Below are 18,208 nucleotides of genomic sequence, written 5' to 3'. Positions count from 1 at the left end.
ATTCCAGCTCCGGCCTCCCTTTGTGGAGTTTGCATGTTCTCCTCGGGCCTACGTGGGTTTTATCCGGGTGCTCCGGTTTCCTCCCACATTCGAAAAAAAACATGCATGGCAGGCTGATTGAACACTCTAAATTGTCTCTAGGTGTGAGTGTGAATGTAGATGGTTGTTCGTCTCTGTGTGCCCTGTGATTGGCTGGCAACCGATTCAGGGTGTCCCCCGCCTACTGCCTGAAGACAGCTGGGATAGGCTCCAGCACCCCCCGCCACCCTAGTGAGGATCAAGCGGTTCGGAAGATGAATGAATTAGATGAATGTATTGCAAATAATTGTTAAGTAAATATTGCGCCTCTAAATGGTAAAACAAACTAAAAAAAAAACAGTTCTTACAGACTTAATGCAAATGTGTTTATTTTTTTATGTCCACCGTACTTGGGCAGTGAGTCTCTGTTTTGTGTACCTCACTTATAGAATCTTAGCACATTTGAAGCTTTGATAGTGACACAAACTCCATATTTTTGGTATTATTTTCAATTACTGCAGGTAAAGCCAAGTCCTTGCACCTTTAATCTAAAGAAGTTATCAAACGCACAGAAAATTTGAAGAGTTGAAGAGGACGCGTTAGTGTAAAAGTATCCCCAACTGAGAGGAAGAAGGGGAGAAAACACCCAGAGAAGTGCAAACAGTCTCAGATTAATCGTTTGAAGCTTTCCAGATAACTCCTTTGGAACAAAGAGCCGTTCTGCAAGGTGTCCTGACATTTACCTGCATCACACACACTGGCTCTATGCCTCCTTGCCTGACGGGCTCACCTGTCTATCATCAAAACAGCCATCCAAAGGCTGGAAGATCAATTGGTGTCTTCATTCCAACGAAATGGGCATTTGGTGTAAAATGGTGACAGACACCAGACAGTAGATCAGAATGTGGGTATTTCTCCTACGCACTAAAAATCAAGCAGAATTGATTTTGTTTACTTAATAATCTATTTTTTGAAAAATTCCTCACCACATTATTGCTCACATTGTAGACTTTGAATGTGTCTCATCATTTTTGGACAATTTTTTTGAACCCTCCTGTCATTTTGTGGGTTAAATTGCCCTGCTGTCAAAGAAAAAAATGTCCTATTTTTGTTTTCTTCCCAATATGCCTGCCTGGCAACAATGCTCATTTTCACACTGGAATGTGCACAACGTCAGTGGCTTCAAGTGAGTTGCGATTGGGATTTTCAATATTTGGAAGTGCTTGAATTCAATCATTTTGTAATATCCATTCTTTTATTTTCTAGAGCGCTGATGACATGAAGTGTCAACACCATCTCCATCCTGAAAAGGGCCCGGCAGCGGATGTACTTCCTGAGGCTGCTGAGGAAGCATGGCCTGCCACAGGAGGTGCTACGACAGTTCTACGCGGCAGTCATCGAATCAATCCTGTGTTCTTCCATCACGGTTTGCTTTGGGGCCGCCACAAAAAAGGACAAAATCCGACTTCAACGGACAGTTAGGACGGCGGAAAAAATCGTTGGCACCGCCCTACCCACTCTTGAGGACTTGCACACTGCAAGAATCAAGACAAGGGCACGGAAAATCCTCCTGGGTCCCCCGCACCCTGCCCACCACCTTTTTCAGCCACTCCCCTCAGGCAGACGCTACAGATCCATGCGCACCAAATCCAGTAGACACTTAAACAGCTTCTTCCCTCTAGCCATTAACTCCTTAAACAGTCACTGACGTAGTCACTCTTCTTGCACCACAAAATGGTACTACAAAACTACTGGTTACTCTAAAATGGTTCAACGATTTTGTTGTTTACGATGATACTAGTGCAGCGTGTTATACCGGAGACAAATTCCTTGTGTGTTCTACATCCTTGGCCAATAAAGATGATTCTGATTCTGATTCTGATTCTGATTCTGATCCTCCCAAAGGATTGGGACAAGGTGGAGTCTATCCCCTTATCTAACCCGTATTGTTTTGTGTTTTTTGTTATTGTAAAGTGTCCTTGGGTGTCTTGAAAGGCGCTTATAAATGAAATGTATTATTAATATTATTATTATCCCTGTCATTGCTAATGTTGAAGGGTTGATCATGTTTCACTTCAACCCTTAACACTGTTTTTTTTCTTCTCTTTTATTTTTGTGTTTTACAGCAAAGGTGTGGCAGGACTTGGGCTTCGGAACAACAGGGGCACGGTCCAAGTCCGGCTGTGGACTATAGAAATGACAACTAGTCATTGGGAAGATGCACGTTTGTATTCTTACTGCTGTCAAGGTGCCCTTGAGCAAGGCACCAAGACCCCGTCCCAAACCACAATTTAGGAGTCTAAAGACTGTTCCCATACTTCTCCTTCTGTCATACTGACACTCCTTCTGTCACCCTTCCAACAAACATTACTTTAAGAGTGCCCTGAATGGAGAGAGGAGGATGTTGTAATAAACTGTATGTTACATTCAGTTTTCATGAATGAGCTGCTGAGATACGATTGAGTCACTTGATCGATCTTTTGTCTTTCCCTCATATCGCCAGTGACAAATTCCCGCTCACCATCACTTAGGATGACAGGCCCCGGGCAGGCTGTGCTATTTTGGTGTGTGGACCAGCTTTGAACTGCCCTTTGCTTAAGACACCCTCACTCAAGCCCCCTTTTCCTGTTCTTTGTGTTCCATATTATGTGGAGAGTGATGACAGAAGGCAGTGGTGAGACAAAAGCAAAATAGAGCAGGAATGTATTTTGTATTTAAGAAGGTCAGTGAATGCCCACAGTGCCTGATCTTCTGCTGAACTCTGATCTCAAGCTGGCATTTTCCACTATTCAAATGAAGCAGAAATATGCATCCTTTTGAAAATATGCCTGTGGACGATGGAATCTCTCTCTCTCACACACACACACACACACACACACACACACACACACACACACACACACACACACACACACACACACACACACACACACACACACACACACACACACACAAGTGAACGAACATAAACAAAACCTATCATTTAATAGCTGTCTATTCGTGCTATTCGAGCATTTTGAAGATATAATAATATTTGATATTCTTGAGCTACGCTAGTAACCTCTTTGGTCTCTCTTGTAAGACAGTGTAGAACAACTGCGTCTGTTTCTTCTCAACTGCCTTTTATGACCATGTGTCTATTTCTAGAAACTTGTCCTACAACTTTGAAATACCAGTCGGACAACATGTTTGTTACTAGTGAGGCAAAACTACGAATAGGCATTTTGGTGTGGCCTCGTAATGTGACTAAAGGCGAAAAGTAGTTTAGTAGTAAGAGTTCATTGCATTCTGGGAGGCAACATTGTCACTGGCAGCCCTGGTTGTTCTCCTAGTACACTGACTTGTCATACTACTGAAGACAAAGTATATGGACCTTAATATGGACATCAAGAATAACGAATAATGTTCGTAACGTTTTTCACAAACTCGTATTTAACAATGCTCTTCTAGTATAGAAGCATTCTTGTCAGAGGCTTGCAACTTGCAAGCGTCATGATAGAACTCAAGCGACATCTGCTGTTCGTATTTGTCAGTGCACAAACAGTCCAAGTCCACCAACTTCATGTTCAAAATTGAATGAGTTTTTAATTAGATTATGAATTGTACAATGCATCATCTGTGTTTCCATCTCACACCAGACGTCACATGCGTCCATTTATACAAGAGGTTCAAGTTTCAATAAACAACATGGGACATTTCAAGGTTATGAACGTCACGCAATGTCGTCACATGGGGCACGTTCAGTTTGGCGTGGATTGAGAGTCAAATGGGGACCACGATGCAAACCAACAACAAACATTATCTTTAATTATTATTATTATTAACAAACTATCATCAACCAAAATGTGATTTCAGTAAAACTCTCTGATTTCTTAAGCGAAGATAAAGTCCTTAAAATCCTTCTTGAATATTGTTGTCTAAGAAGTGAATCAAATCAACAAATTGTATTGTGATGGATAAAAACACCAGTCAACATTTCATATAACTTACCATTTCGACGGGTTTCATACTCACATCTTGGTGGTGAAAACCTTAAACCTGATCTGCACACGTGCAATAAATTGGAAATGTCCATTGCATGAGAAGGAGCCCCGCCCCCCTCCTCAAAAACGATGATGATAGATTCAGCAACGTGGTGTGTCTTAAGCATGTAAATTAAAATGTAAACAAAAATATTTATATAATTATTATTATTCATTCATTCATTCATCTTCCGAGCCGCTTAATCCTCACTAGGGTCGCGGGGGGTGCTGGAGCCTATCCCAGCTGTCTTCGGGCAGTAGGCGGGGGACACCCTGAATCGGTTGCCATTATTCATTCTATTATAATTTATATATATTATATTATTAATTATATTATTATTAAATATAATTATAACAATTCAATAAATCTTTACCAATCAGTTCTTATCAGATATTGAGTTGCAGTCACTGATGTTTGTCTAAAGGCCATTCTTTCTCTGTCAGTTCTCCCTTGTACTTCACTGTTTTTCCATTTGATTGTTTTATGTTTTATAATTGTAGCATAAAGGTTTTTTTGCATGCAAATATTTGCTGCAATTATGTTATTACTATTAGATTAGCATTGGTTAGTGACAATGCACAAATTCGGCAACGGAACCTCCTGTATAGTGGTCTTCTTGGGGACACAATCAACCCTAGCAAAGAGTAACATATAGACTTCCTAGTTTTGGACCACTTTCCCACCTCGCAGAAGAAATAAATAAATAAATTCGGACTCCCTCACCACATTCAAACCTTTCGTCAAAACACGCCTCAACAGGCCTATGTAACGGGGGGTGTCTGACTACGTTGTATTTAAGAATATTGACGACGCACCTTTAGTCAAAACATGTCTCAACAGGCATATTCATTAGAATTGATTTGGTTATAAGTATCTTATCTTGTGTTGTATTGATTCTTATGTTTTAGACTACTTGGCTGTATTTTACTCTTTGTTTTGCATTTCATAATTTTATATTGCTCTTTTTTTTTCAGTGGTCTTGGGTGACTTGGAAGTCAACCAAAAATAAAATGCATTATTACTACTATAGTGGTGTTACTAATTTCGTAATTGACCCAATGAAGAAAATAAACTATCTAATGAACAAACAAACTCCTGCGTATGCTCAGCCAAAGCCTGGGTGCAAATGCTGACTGCCCTGCACTGAGTAAAAGAAACAAACAAACAAACACGCACACACACACACACACACACACACACACACACACACACACACGCACGCACGCACGCACGCACGCACGCACCCCCCCCCCACACACACACGCACGCACGCACGCACACACGCACACGCACGCGCGCGCGCACACACACGTGCCAAAAAACAACAACAAAACCAGTTGGATGAGTAGATTTGCCTGTCATGCTTGCAAACATTTGCTTAAGTCTTTGAAGGAGCACAACTGGAAACAAGAAGTCAACCTGTCCTTTGGGCAGGGCCGAAAGCGAAAGCACCACACCCTCCATAACAAAGGGCCAAGTCTTTGTGGCAAGTTGACCTCTTCCAGGGTGGTTATTTCTTCGCAGGAGTTTTTCATAGGAATTGAGTGCTGCTTGCTTTTCCCATGTCATGCCATACTTTAAAATTGGCTTTTGTTCAAGCCCGTTTAGTTTCTTAACTTGTGATGATCAAATCACGGCAAGTTCCTTGACAATGCAGCTCTGCGGACGCCGGACAGCCCTCAGACTCGGATGATGCTGATCGAGGATGAGGCTCTGTGAAGCTAGGAGGGAGACAAATAGAATGATGAGCCATCAGTGACATATTTCGAGACTACCTCTCAGAATCACACAAAGGAAATGCTCTAGACACAACTCTCACATTCCATGCTAAATTTTCTTTTCACACACATACTATGAGACAAACAACTGAAATAATATTCTGAAGGGGTATGTATGAAAGTGTTTCAGTTGTGGATGTGGGGGTTAATCCTGAATTACGTCTCTGACGGCCCCATTCGTTAAACAATGAGAGTCACAAAGTGTTAATAATTTCCCATATTAACATAGCACCACAATGTCAAGATACACACTCAAAAAATGTACTTCATCTCTCTGACGAGTCGTCAGAGCCTTGACTCCTCATATCCAGCAGAGGGTAGTATTGTACTGCAAAGGATGATTGCAGCAACTCAGCAGTGCTATTACAATGATAGATAATTAAAATTCTAGCTTTTAATTAAAATATAGCTGCAATAGGCTCCCTTCACATAAAGCTTACGGAAGGTGCAACTATATTCTCTCTCGTTGCACATTGGGCAAAAATATCATAAAAGTCAACACGGGAATAATTGCGGTTCAACATCCACAAATTCAAAGAAATGTTTTCCCCCATTACTTCCCAGCATTTTTCAAAGTTTTATTATACTGTATTTCTTTCCATTCTCTTCCCAATTTCTTCTCTTTTTTTGTGAAAACGTATATTGACTGTTTACCAGATTTTTGTGATTGAACAATACATTTCAACGGGTGTGAAGTATACTCACTATTCTCTATTTTCTCTCTCTCTCTATCTATCTATCTGCCTGCCTGCCTTCTAACTAAACAGCAACAGCACTAAAGAAATAAAAACATACGTATGCCAGCCATGTAGTTGGCATGAAGCACAGTCCCACGGTCATTTCACACTTGGTGCATCTGAATGTCAGCATGGAATAAACGTTTTTGTGTGCGTTTTTGTACATGGGGTGCCTGCTCAATGACATTTTGTCATTGTGGGGTACCAAGCGTAAATTGAAAGTTGTGTCAATTATTTCTCTCTGCACCGGGTTTGCAAGATATAGCTTAATTTTATTTCCCAGTTGTGAGGTTTCGTAATGAAGGTTGTAAATGTTTCATGTTCTCTGAGCTTGGTGGTCTGCCAGTTGAGAAGACGAAAGTATAGAAAAATGGAGGGAAAAAGCAACATCATTTTCCTGGAATGCAGTTGTTGGCGAACATAGCAATTTTACAGATACACATAAAAATGCCAATGGAAAGATTCTGTTGCAATACTGCATTGTAAAGCGCCATTTCCAGCCTACTTGTTTTATATTTAGCCATGATGACAAAAACGGTGGTTGCTAAGAGATCTGTGAAGCACCTACAGAGGCTGTTCTACTGAGCAAGACTTTCAGCTGCCAGTAATGCATCGCGGAGGTACTGCGGAAAGAAAGCTTTGCGGGGGGTAGGGTGTGGAAGACAAGCTTTGCAGCAATAAAGGAATCACCCTGCCACTGTGGATGGCACCGTTGTGGTAGATGGGTGAGCTGGTGGGAGAGGTATTATAGTAGGAGGAAGCAACCGGAACCAGTGGCCTCTTGGTCTTTTCTCGGGTACCATTTGTATCGCTGTCCTTGATGATGTCATACTGCCGGCAGAACAGGGCGATAACAGCTATGGCAGAAAGATGCAGACATGTGAGCACATAATAATAATAATAATAATACATTTTATTTATAAGCGCCTTTCAAGGCACCCAAGGACACTTTACAATAACAAAAAACAAGTTGAGGTGGATATGTGAGACACACAAGTATAGAGAAGCAGAGAGAAGCGGAGAGAAGCTGACCTGCCCATAGCAGCAGCACTGTGGTGATTATGAGCAGCTCTCCAGTCTGCAACTGAGGTGACATTCCCAAACCCTCCATTGCTGGTTCATCTGAGGACACACACATTTTTTTTTAAGTCCAGTGCAAAGAGGCATAAACATTCCCGTTCAAGGAAGGCACAAAAGTACAGAATAAGGACCCAACATTAAGTGTAACAATGATCATTTTGTACTTTTGTTCACAATAATGATCTCACTCTAAATTGTAATACTAAGGTTCTGTCTGTCCTTCATGTTATTCCAAATACACACACACAAAAAAAGTATGAGGCCAAGTCTCTCAGTTCAAGCCTCAGTATAAGAGCAATTAAGGCATGTCTGCTCTCTAGTGGTGATTGGTGATATTACAACTTAAAATTTCAGTCAACCTCTGCATATTTGCAGTTCGGCACCCATGGATTTGCATATTCATAGCTTTTTCTTCTTTTTTTCCAAATGTTTTCATATTTTGGATTTTATACTGTAACTCCATTCTCACCTGCTTTACACAGAAAATCGAGGTTGAATTTTTGTCAGAGTTTGAATATTTTTGGGGGAGGGGTTGTAAAAAAATCTAATCCAAAATGTTGCCCATCGCTGGTGTAGTACTAGCAGTAGCACTCCTAGTGATATATGGAAGAATGAATGACTAAAATTTGTTTTCTGCAGTAATATTTGTTGTGTAGAGTTCGCTTGTAAATAACTTTTGAGTACAATGCATTTGGATTTAATCTTTTTAGAGCTGTTTTCAAATATTTATCTTAATTTCCAATACAATACAGTTTTATTTTCTGACATATTAAGCGCAGTGTAAATCTTGCACAAAGTGTGCATAATATTTCAGTTGATTACAATAATATCAAATACATTTTTTAAAATAAAACCTCTGACCACGTCATTTTAATGTTGGTCATTGCGGTGGTAGTTGGAGAGCTCTCAGTACATTTGCTACATTGCTAAGTACTAAGATGGCACTTGGTGTGAAAGGATTAAGAATCATCGCACTAATTGAGCGTAGCCCAATCAGTGCGATGAAGAACAAACTCCACTTTACGGTGGTCAAGCACTCCAGCAGGGTAGTGGTCGCTTCTTTCCAAGGTCCTGAAATGGATGGCGCGACTGGGTTGGCTGTCGCCATGTAGTCCAACAGACTGCACCTGAGCACAAATATGATTTCAAGGTTTTCTGTCTTCACACGTGGACGTAAAGAGTGTGTTCAGGGCTAAGTATATCGCTATTTTTGAAATGAATTCTCTCTACCTTCGTGTGAAGACAAAACATTCAAACAGCGCTTTCAGAATAACACAGTCACGTGAAACCATATTCAGAGACTGTTAAGCAGTTGCCAAACAGGTGGACAAGAACTTCTAATTTCAAAACCATTTTAGCCCACCAGATGCCCTTGCGACAAGCTCAAGTCGTTTCGACACAACAGCTAAAATGACAAAGCCCTAATCAATGGTGATCTCATTTTCAGGCGACAGCATGTGGCAAAATGCCTGCTCCTTGACATGGATAAAAACAGGTGAAATTTTCTGCTTAACTCGTATTCCACAAACATAATATTAATCAGAAATTCGTGTTTAGACAAGTGGGTCCAGAACATATTAGTGTAAAGAAATATTTGGGTGTTGACTTTCCCTTTAACCCTGGAGATATCCTTAAATCCCAAAGGGTCATATTTGGCCCTAATCCTAAATTAGGGTTAAAGCACTAAAAATGTGAAAAAAACATATATTTTGGTGTTCAGTGAACTTGGTGCAGTCATTTAATGTATAATTAATAATTTTCCAAAGAAAAAAGGTTCTTGGATTCTCCAGTGTTATAAACAGGCCTCACGGTAAAACACAATAACCTGTGTTCTCCTGTCCTTGTGCTTATCTGTCAACTGGTCCTTGATAATAACAATACTCCAGTCCAGTCAATCTTTTTTCAGGGATTCCTGATGGTGATTGCGCTTTGCCCTCCAATGCGTTCAAACCACTTGTGATAGATGAGCTTTCAATGACACTTCTGCAGGACACGTGCTTGCTGATGACGACTGTCAACGTATTCCTATTCGCGTCAAGTACAATGTCAGCCTAGAATCTCTAGTTCAGGGATGTCCAAAATAAATCCCAGAGCGCCCAAGAGAGGGAAAATAGTTCCAAGGGAGACTTTGCAATTCTTCACCTTTCATGAATGAAACACACTAAAAAGAACCTTGAGATAAAGATATACAATTTCACTCTATATTTTTTCTATTGTTCTTATCACAATATATCTATTATGAAAACTTCCACATCACAACTTTCTGTCAAAGGCAATAAGACAAAAAGTTGAGAAGTGGAATCTTGCAAATGCTCCCTGGGCAAGATGACGAAGGTCATAAAAAGTTTTGCAAAGTCACAGCAGCGGAGTCACATGGGCACAACTGCAACGATAAGGAAATGAGATGTTGCCGTGAAGTGGGGATGAGAATGTGTGTGTGTTTGTGTGTGTGTGTTCCACCTGCACACTGTAGTGTGTGTCCTCATCCAGGTCCCACAGCACACACCACCGACTTGATGTGTTTACTTCACGAATGGAACGTTGCATCAGGCCATCTTGCCTCTGCGGATGACGCACACACATCGAATCAGTCCAGCTCTAAATGCCTTTGTGAAAAAGTAAATGGGAGGCACGGGTTTTATCTGCAGGCAAGCGAGTGTCACAATAATTGTTTTCAGGGAACAAAAAATCAATTTTGAGCATTAGAGCCTAACCTTCAAAGTGAAGATTTATTTTTCTGCAAAAAAAAAAAAAGAGTGTTGTGTGTTTATCATTGCCAGTTACCCAGAGGTTGCATTCTTTGGTCATCAATGTAGTTTGAATTTGGAGCAGACACACAACAAAACGCTAAATGACTTGTCCACACAACAAGAAAAAATAAGTTTTGCATCCCCAAAACGGACTTGAGTGTGTGTGTGGGTGTGTGTGTGTGTGCGTGTGCGTGTGGGTGTGTGTGTGTGTGTGTGTGTGTGTGCGTGTGTGCGTGTGTGTGTGTGTGTGTGTGTGTGTCAGGGAGACAGAGACTTGCGTAAGAGCTGGAGGCCGCTTTGGGATTTGAAATGAATGCAGAAGCAAGTCAAGTCTTTGTCTGCAGATTTCTTTGTCCTGCTTATCCTTCTTGCTTGGCATGTTGCAGCGTGTGAAAGCAAAAATTGATTTTGAGCTGCTTCAAAGTTCTGACTTGACTCATAGTTTGAAACACTAATCTAAAAGCCCATCTCTTGTTTAAAACCCTACTTTGAAACCCAACCCTACTTTAACACCCTCCTTTAAAATTCCAAGTTTGACCCCAAACTCTATTTTAAACACCTACTTTGGAACCTTATCTTTACTTTAAATCCCTCATTTGAAACCCTAAACCTACTGAAAACCCCACATAGAAACCCTAGCCCTGGTTTAAAGCCCTAGGGTGCTCTAACCCTTGTGACCATGGTGCCCAGTGTATACTGTATATATACAGAATATGCAATATGCATATATGAATATTAGTATGTGGCACAAGCAGCTAAAAAAATTGCCACAGGCTGTAGATTGGACACCCCTGATTTATGAGGTCTTCTACTACACCTCATTGGGTGATAAAGGTAAAACTAGTGGTCGGCTCCATTTTCTTCTTATTTCCCTGACGAGGATGTTTGGTTTCTAAGATAAACAGAACCATTGACCTTCAGGCAATCACAAATGAGAGCAGACTATGGTGATTTGAATTAGGGACAGATTGGGATTAATGAGGCATGTGACAACAATTTCATTTTGGTGACCTCGTGACAGGCGACGTACACCCTGAACTCGACTGCTGGCCAATTAGGGACGATCGCCTCCCTCCCTCTCTCCCTCACCTAACCCGGAAAATCAAATCTCCAAACAGAAAGTACCTGCTGAGAGATGGCATAGCCAATCACGGTGTCTCCAAGCGGCACGTTCCAGGTCACCCTGGCCGAATTGGCTCGAAGCTGGGTCACCGACACATTCACCGGGGGAGCTGGCGCAGCTGTTGCCATGGTTACACACACACACACACACACACACACACACACACACACACACACACACACACGCACGCACACACACACACACACACAATTTTATACTAATGTGAATATTTTCTGTATTACATAGATTGTTTATGATAGATGCCGTAACTTTTTCCATGGTAGATTTTCCACGATAGTTTCGGCAAAGTCTATGCTAACACATTAGTGTGTGGTTAAGACCCCATTTTTTTTGTGCATTCACTCATCATATCGGTTCTGGCTTATACTGACAGTCGTTCCAAATATGACAAAAAATTATGATTAGAAAAATAGAAACCTCCCCTTTAATTCCTAATCAAGAAAACAACAGCGATTTTTCATTTATAGGCTACTGGCGTGTGTGATTTAAGCATCCCCATTGAAGTGAGAAAAGAGATAGGCAAGCATACATCTGTTACTATCTTACAAAGCATTCTCTGAACTTCGTCACATCATGGCAGCAAAATTCTGACATTCCCTGGTATTGAAATTGCAACACGCACACACGCACACACGCACACACACCCACACACATTCACACACGCTCCCATGAGGCCATCATTAGAATGAGTCAGACACAGACAGATATGGAGGATGAACATTGACAGAACATGACATGGACACAGTGACTACGATCACATAAAGATGGAGGAAAGAATTCAATATTTTGATATGGGAAAGAGAAAAACACGAGTCAAAGTGAGATGGATGACCGAAGACGGAGATGAGATCAATAATGGAGAGAGTCATGAAAAACCAAGAGATTGAAAAAAACACGGCAAGAAAACCACACTTAACCACATTGATCAACGAAACTATGTAAAAGTGCAGTAGCAGAAGCACACAAGTAACCCTTCACCAGCGTTCATGTTGCATGCATACAAATGATATATTTCTGCTCATTGCTAATTTGTAAAAGTCTGGATGACAAATATAACCCGATTTCACATCTTAAAAAGGTCCTATTCACTTTCAGTTTGCCTTTCATTGCTTACTAGCATGACAGAATATCAAGCACTCCAAATCCAGCCTCCTTTTGACTTTTTTTTTTCCTCCTGATACAGACAAAAAAAGACATGAGCCTTGTGCCTTTTGTTTACTTGTTGACTTTCTGTATGGTCTGTTCAAGTGCAGTCTCTCAATCAGAGGGAACAACCAGTTTGCTGATCGACTGGGACAGCCTCATCTGGCTAATGGCTCTCTGCGAAGGATGAATGTGCGTGCGCGGCTTCCCCTAAAGACAATGAAAGCTGCGCATGCTGATGTAGATACATTATATCAAGAAATGAGATTGGATTTTTATGAACATTCTTGATGGCTGACAGAAACTTGGTGATCATTCCAAAATGTGTTCCTGCATCACAGCTACTGCTGACGCGACACCTAACATTTAGCCACCATTCCATTTGTTCAACGAGCGCTGCAAATCTTCTCTCAAACACCTCTCAGCATGCCGCAGGGTACTTTTCCACCACTGCAAACTACTACCACAATCATGAACCTATTGTTCATTTACTCCATTGCTGAAATTCAGTCAATGAAACATTAGACGCCTGGTAAAGCAGTGGTGTCTAAGATACTTTTTTTGTAGCAGCCTGTGGCATATACCGTACACTGAAAAAAATGGAGTTGGATTTACACAATTTCATTTCATCCAAAGTTTTTTCACAAAATAAAATCATTTGAATCCAGATACATTTTTACTTCTGGATCCAGAGGATTGCATTTAGTGCAACCATTTGATGAAATGAGATGTAGTAAATTCAGCAACAGCAGCAAAATCCAGTGGAGGATATACAGTATAATATTTGATATGGCCTGCCACGCCACACTGAAAAAATTGTGTTTTGAATTTACTCCATTTTATTTTGTAAAGCGGTTGCACAAATTAAACTCACCTGTATCTAGACACATTTTTTAAGCAGTTATATCGTCTACTTTATTAGATCGTGCAATGGATGCTGCAAAAAATCTTATAGTCAGTGCCGATGTATTGGTTCACTTGTTTGGCTTTGTACAGTCAGCGCGGGTGCAGTTCCCACTCAATACTGACGCACATGAATGGACTCTCTCTACATGTGCCCTCTGATTGACTAGCGACCCGTTGTGGGTGTGGTCTTCCTTTCTCCCAGAGTCAGCTGGGATAGGTTCCAGCTCCACACAACCCTCAACATGATAGTGTAAGTGGTATAAAAAAAATGGATCGGTGGATAATGGAAAAACCTCTCCAGGAGGTGCCGATGCTTCTGAGGGAAGATAATTCACCTTTCATTCATTCATTCATTTTCCGAACTGCTTTATCCTCATTAGGGTCGCAGGGGGTGCTGGAGCCTATCCCAGCTGTCTTCGGGCAGTAGGCGGGGGACACCCTGAACCGGTTGCCAGCCAATCGCAGGGCACACAGAGACAAACAAACATCCACGCTCACATTCACACATAGGGACAATTTAGAGTGTTCAATCAGCCTGCCATGCATGTTTTTGGAACGTGGGAGGAAACCGGAATACCCGGAGAAAACCCACGCAAGCACGGGGAGAACATGCAAACTCCATACAGGAAGGCCGGAGCTGGAATTGAACCCAGTACCTCTGCACTGTGATGTCGACGTGCTAACCACTCAACTAACGGGCCGCCCGATAATTCACCTTGTTTATGTTAAAGAATGTGACCTCCCCCTGGTCTCCATTGATGGACTCATCTGACACGGATGCTTTGCTCAATCGAGTGTCAAGAAAGCGGAAGGCTGACCGGATGAATTAAACACCTGTTGATTTGTACCGCAGCTCATTAAAAGGGCCAGAGAGCCAGTCAGGAAGAGATATGCCTTTGGAATCTCCCTGGTGGACAATCAATTACCGTTTTGACAGCTTTACCACAGCTGTTTTTCTAGTTGAGATATGAAGGCATAAAGTACCCACTTGACTCAAAAACAAAGTGCTATTGCTGAACTTGAAGAAGATTCCATGCGAAAGAGCTGCTCTACACAGAGTCCAAAAAGGTTTGAATGACGGAATGTTATGTTTGATTCACTTCTGACTTCTCTGAAGAAAAAAAAAACATTGATGAACGAATACTGTACATACTGTATATACACACACAGTATCATTGTTATTAAACAAAACATTCAGGCTGCACTAAGAAAAACTACACTGGGTGAGAAGCTGCTTCAAATATATGTGACAGCATCTGCTGTTTGTTGCATCAATGAGTTCTTGTCAGGCAAGCTGATGCATCTGGGGAGCATCCTGTCTGATGTCTTGTCTCCTTTGCTGTGGTTAACTTGACTCCCAATACAACCGTGGCCGTATTTCGACACCTTTTATATGTTTTCGGACACAATGCAAATTATTAATGGAACCCTCAAAAATATAACCACTGATGACACGATAATTACAATGCATGTAATGCACTTTTTTTCAACTGAATGCAATGATACAACAATTCCCAGAATACATTGCAGTAGCTCATGTATTATCATGTGGGTAGACCAGGTTTATGCAACAGCTGCCCTAAATTAACAGCAGAACTCATTACCCAAACCCTTTTGTGTGTTATTGTCGCTATTCATACCCCAGTAGAAGCGCTTTAACAAAAATTACATTTTAATCCTAAAATACACTTCTGCTTATTCATGGATGTTCAAAATTAGTGTTTTACAAAATATAAATAATTTTTTTTAAATGTGAATTTAAGATGTCCAATTATCTATCTACTTGCGTTGCTGAACAGTAAAAAAAAAAAAAAAAAAGTAATAGTTTGGATGAAGGAATGTTATGATGTTTGATTCATTTCTGACTTCTCAGAGAAACCCTGAAAGTCATATGTGTCCTGTGTACTGTATATGTACACATTCAGTTTGTAATTCATAATGGTATACTTTATATACTGTATGCTTATATGCTTATATCTATATTTTATATTTTATTTTGCATTCTGTACTGTGTACAGTTCTTTTTTCTGAAACATTTCTTTTCTGCATGCAATACTATATTTTTCTTTTCTACCCCCCCCCCCCCCCACACACACACACACGCCTTCAAATCTGCTGCTGTAGATTGCAAATTTCCCCAATGTGGGTTAAATAAAGGTTTTCTTATCTTATATCTAACATTGAAAGCTCACTACAGTTGAAAGAGTCTACTTTAAAGTGCTTTATGATGCTAATGACAGGTGATCCATTGTGTTTCCAAGCTTTTACTAAGACGAGGCACGCATTTTTGCATGTAGTGGAATGTCATGGCACATCAATAAGTATTATACTGACCTCATCAATTTACTCACAAATTGACTTGCTCAGTGTGAATTATGGGCCTGATATTTGGACACAAAGCCCATACCATCACGGGAAGCCATGACAGTTTCTCTTGTTTGAAAGGCAACAGGTGAAACCACTGGTTTATGGTACCTTCTGCCGTCTAATGGAAAAGCTACAAGCAAGTGGGCGACAGTATGGTCCTTAAAACGGATTATGACTGCTTTCTCAAAGGTTAATTAAAGGGTTCAGCGGAATTGACATAACATGATAATCACAGTATATGGGAATCACTGCATATATGACACGATACATTTGTGTATATTGGAGTAGCCTATATCAACCACTATTAGACTGATTCAAGCCAAATACACGATGGCAATGACAGAGACAATACACTTACTTCCGTCAACGATCAAGCATCCCATCATCATCATGATGATCATCATGAGCGGCAGAAGCCTGGTGTTCAGGTGATGGAAGGCGGTCATAACCTCCCGTGAGTGCGCGCACACGTCTGGATACTCGGCGCGCACCTTCCACAGCTACCTTTTGGGAACACTAACGAGATGTTTCTTCTCAAGGTCACCACGGGCTACCAGGCGTCAGCATCGAAAGAAAGTAATGTTTAAAAAAAATCTAAATTAAATAAAGGGGGCGGGGGGGATGCGCCGAGTCTTTCTCCTTGGGTGGGTTTCCTCTTGTCCACTCTGCCACTGTCAGTGTGCGGCCACAAGTCTGTCTGATTTCTTTTCTTTTGTTTCTGTCGTTTAGAACAGGTAAACACGAGGACTGCTGTTTGTTCGCGAGTAGAGCGGATTGTGGATTGGTCCCCAACAAAAAAAAAAAAAAGAGGCAGTGGATTCGATTTGGACAAAAGATGGGGATGCATCCAGCCCATCGCTGCTCTGCATCCGACACTTAATGGGCAATGCGTGGGAATGAGGGAGGAGGATGCGTGTGGTGAGTGAATGAAAGGGAGCGTGTGTGCGTGGTACTGTATGCATGTGTGTTCAGTGCGAGTGCGTGCGTGTGCGCGTGCCCGTGAGCGTACAAGTGTGCGTGGGCACTCAGCTGCAGATGATGCCATCAACGATCTTTAATTCAGCGCTTCTTTCCATCGAAAGCCACATAACTGTGTTCTGCATTTGTTCTGCTCTCGTGTTAAAACAAACCTAAGAATTAGTCAGGTATTTTTTTTTAAATATCACAGCTGTTTTTAATGGCAAAAGGTACTGATGATTAAAAATTATTTCATAACCCCCCTCCCCTAAAAAAAAGAGAGATGAAGTGGCTTCTCATTTTTCCCCCTGTGAATTTTAAGATGTGTTGTGAACACACCCCGGTGATGAATGAATAATTTATCATGACACGGGAGACTCCCACCCTCCCCTCCAGGTCGTCTTTCTTGCTGCTGGAGGCGTCTCCATTTCCATCTTGTTTGCAAACACCCGCTGGTCTGCAAAATGTCTTCCCCTAGATTGATTTGCTGCAAGCGGGGACAAGATGGATACTTTGGGGACTTTTAGAGATGGGTGAGTCTTGATTGGAAAAAATGACCTTCACTGGTATGTTGTTCAAATTTAAATTTGCTGCAAGTGCCTTTTCCGAACTCCGGAGAGAACATTTTGGCAACTTGAAAGCTTTGTTTTTTCGAGTATGTTAATGAGCATCTTTTGTAAAAGGTTGCACGAAGGGAAAATGCTTGTGAGTAATGAAAGATTCATGATAATAAACAATGCAAAAGAAACGCTTGCTTTTCATTATTTCCTCATTGATTTAGTCAAATCGATGATTTGACAGTAGATATGACTCAAATCCATAGTTTTGCTTCAAATTAAAGCAACAGGAAAGACATAAATCGGAAGTCGTTAGTAGGCCCGACTTCTCGCATTAGTAAAATCGACGCCTGAATGGGATTGCTGTTGTCCAATATTTTCCAGTAGGAGGCGCGGTTAGCCTTTATAAGATCAGATGGCCTTTAGCGATGCAAAGGTTTTCTGCGTGAGTCCAGCAACTTCACAACGCGTCATCCTCCAATTCCAGTACAACACACGAATGCAGTGCAGGAGCGGCTACTTAATTCAGGTTGTGCCATGTTTACATTCATATTCCGTTTTTTTATGTGTATTTACAGCCTTAATGACAAAAAAGATCAGCATCAGACAATACAAAAAGAACTACAGTACAGCCGAGCTGCAAAAGAAGAAGGAATGTTCAGTTATTGCTACACTTATTTTTTTTAAATTTCTTTTGTAGTTATGGCCTGAAAGTGGTTTTATTACAAATATTTACGGCAAATATTAC

The 18,208-nt window shown here is 41.1% G+C and overlaps 1 protein-coding gene across 1 annotated transcript; it reads right to left on the bottom strand.

The window, feature by feature from the left end:
• Positions 1-5,299: 5,299 nt before the first annotated feature.
• fndc4b (fibronectin type III domain containing 4b) lies at positions 5,300-17,293 on the bottom strand. Its single transcript, XM_052057035.1, has 7 exons — positions 16,305-17,293; positions 11,512-11,627; positions 10,097-10,198; positions 8,661-8,763; positions 7,589-7,678; positions 7,247-7,413; positions 5,300-5,762 (listed from the first exon to the last, which is right to left on the bottom strand). The coding sequence occupies exons 1-7, from the start codon at positions 16,390-16,392 to the stop codon at positions 5,721-5,723; spliced, it is 708 nt and encodes a 235-aa protein (XP_051912995.1). The 5' UTR covers positions 16,393-17,293; the 3' UTR covers positions 5,300-5,720.
• Positions 17,294-18,208: the final 915 nt, after the last annotated feature.

This window comes from Hippocampus zosterae, chromosome 2 (genome assembly GCF_025434085.1).
Source record: "Hippocampus zosterae strain Florida chromosome 2, ASM2543408v3, whole genome shotgun sequence".
NCBI lineage: Eukaryota > Metazoa > Chordata > Actinopteri > Syngnathiformes > Syngnathidae > Hippocampus > Hippocampus zosterae.
This window is presented reverse-complemented; position numbering and strand designations above follow the sequence as displayed.

Excerpts from the sequence above, each read along its gene's own strand:
- fndc4b (XM_052057035.1), bottom strand. The coding sequence starts at position 16,392 with ATGACCGCCTTCCATCACCTGAACACCAGGCTTCTGCCGCTCATGATG. Across the intron at positions 7,679-8,660 it reads TGCTGGAGTGCTTGACCACC|ATGAACCAGCAATGGAGGGT; the intron begins GTAAAGTGGAGT and ends GTGTGTCCTCAG. Across the intron at positions 5,763-7,246 it reads GTGCCATCCACAGTGGCAGG|CTTCACAGAGCCTCATCCTC; the intron begins GTGATTCCTTTA and ends TCTCCCTCCTAG.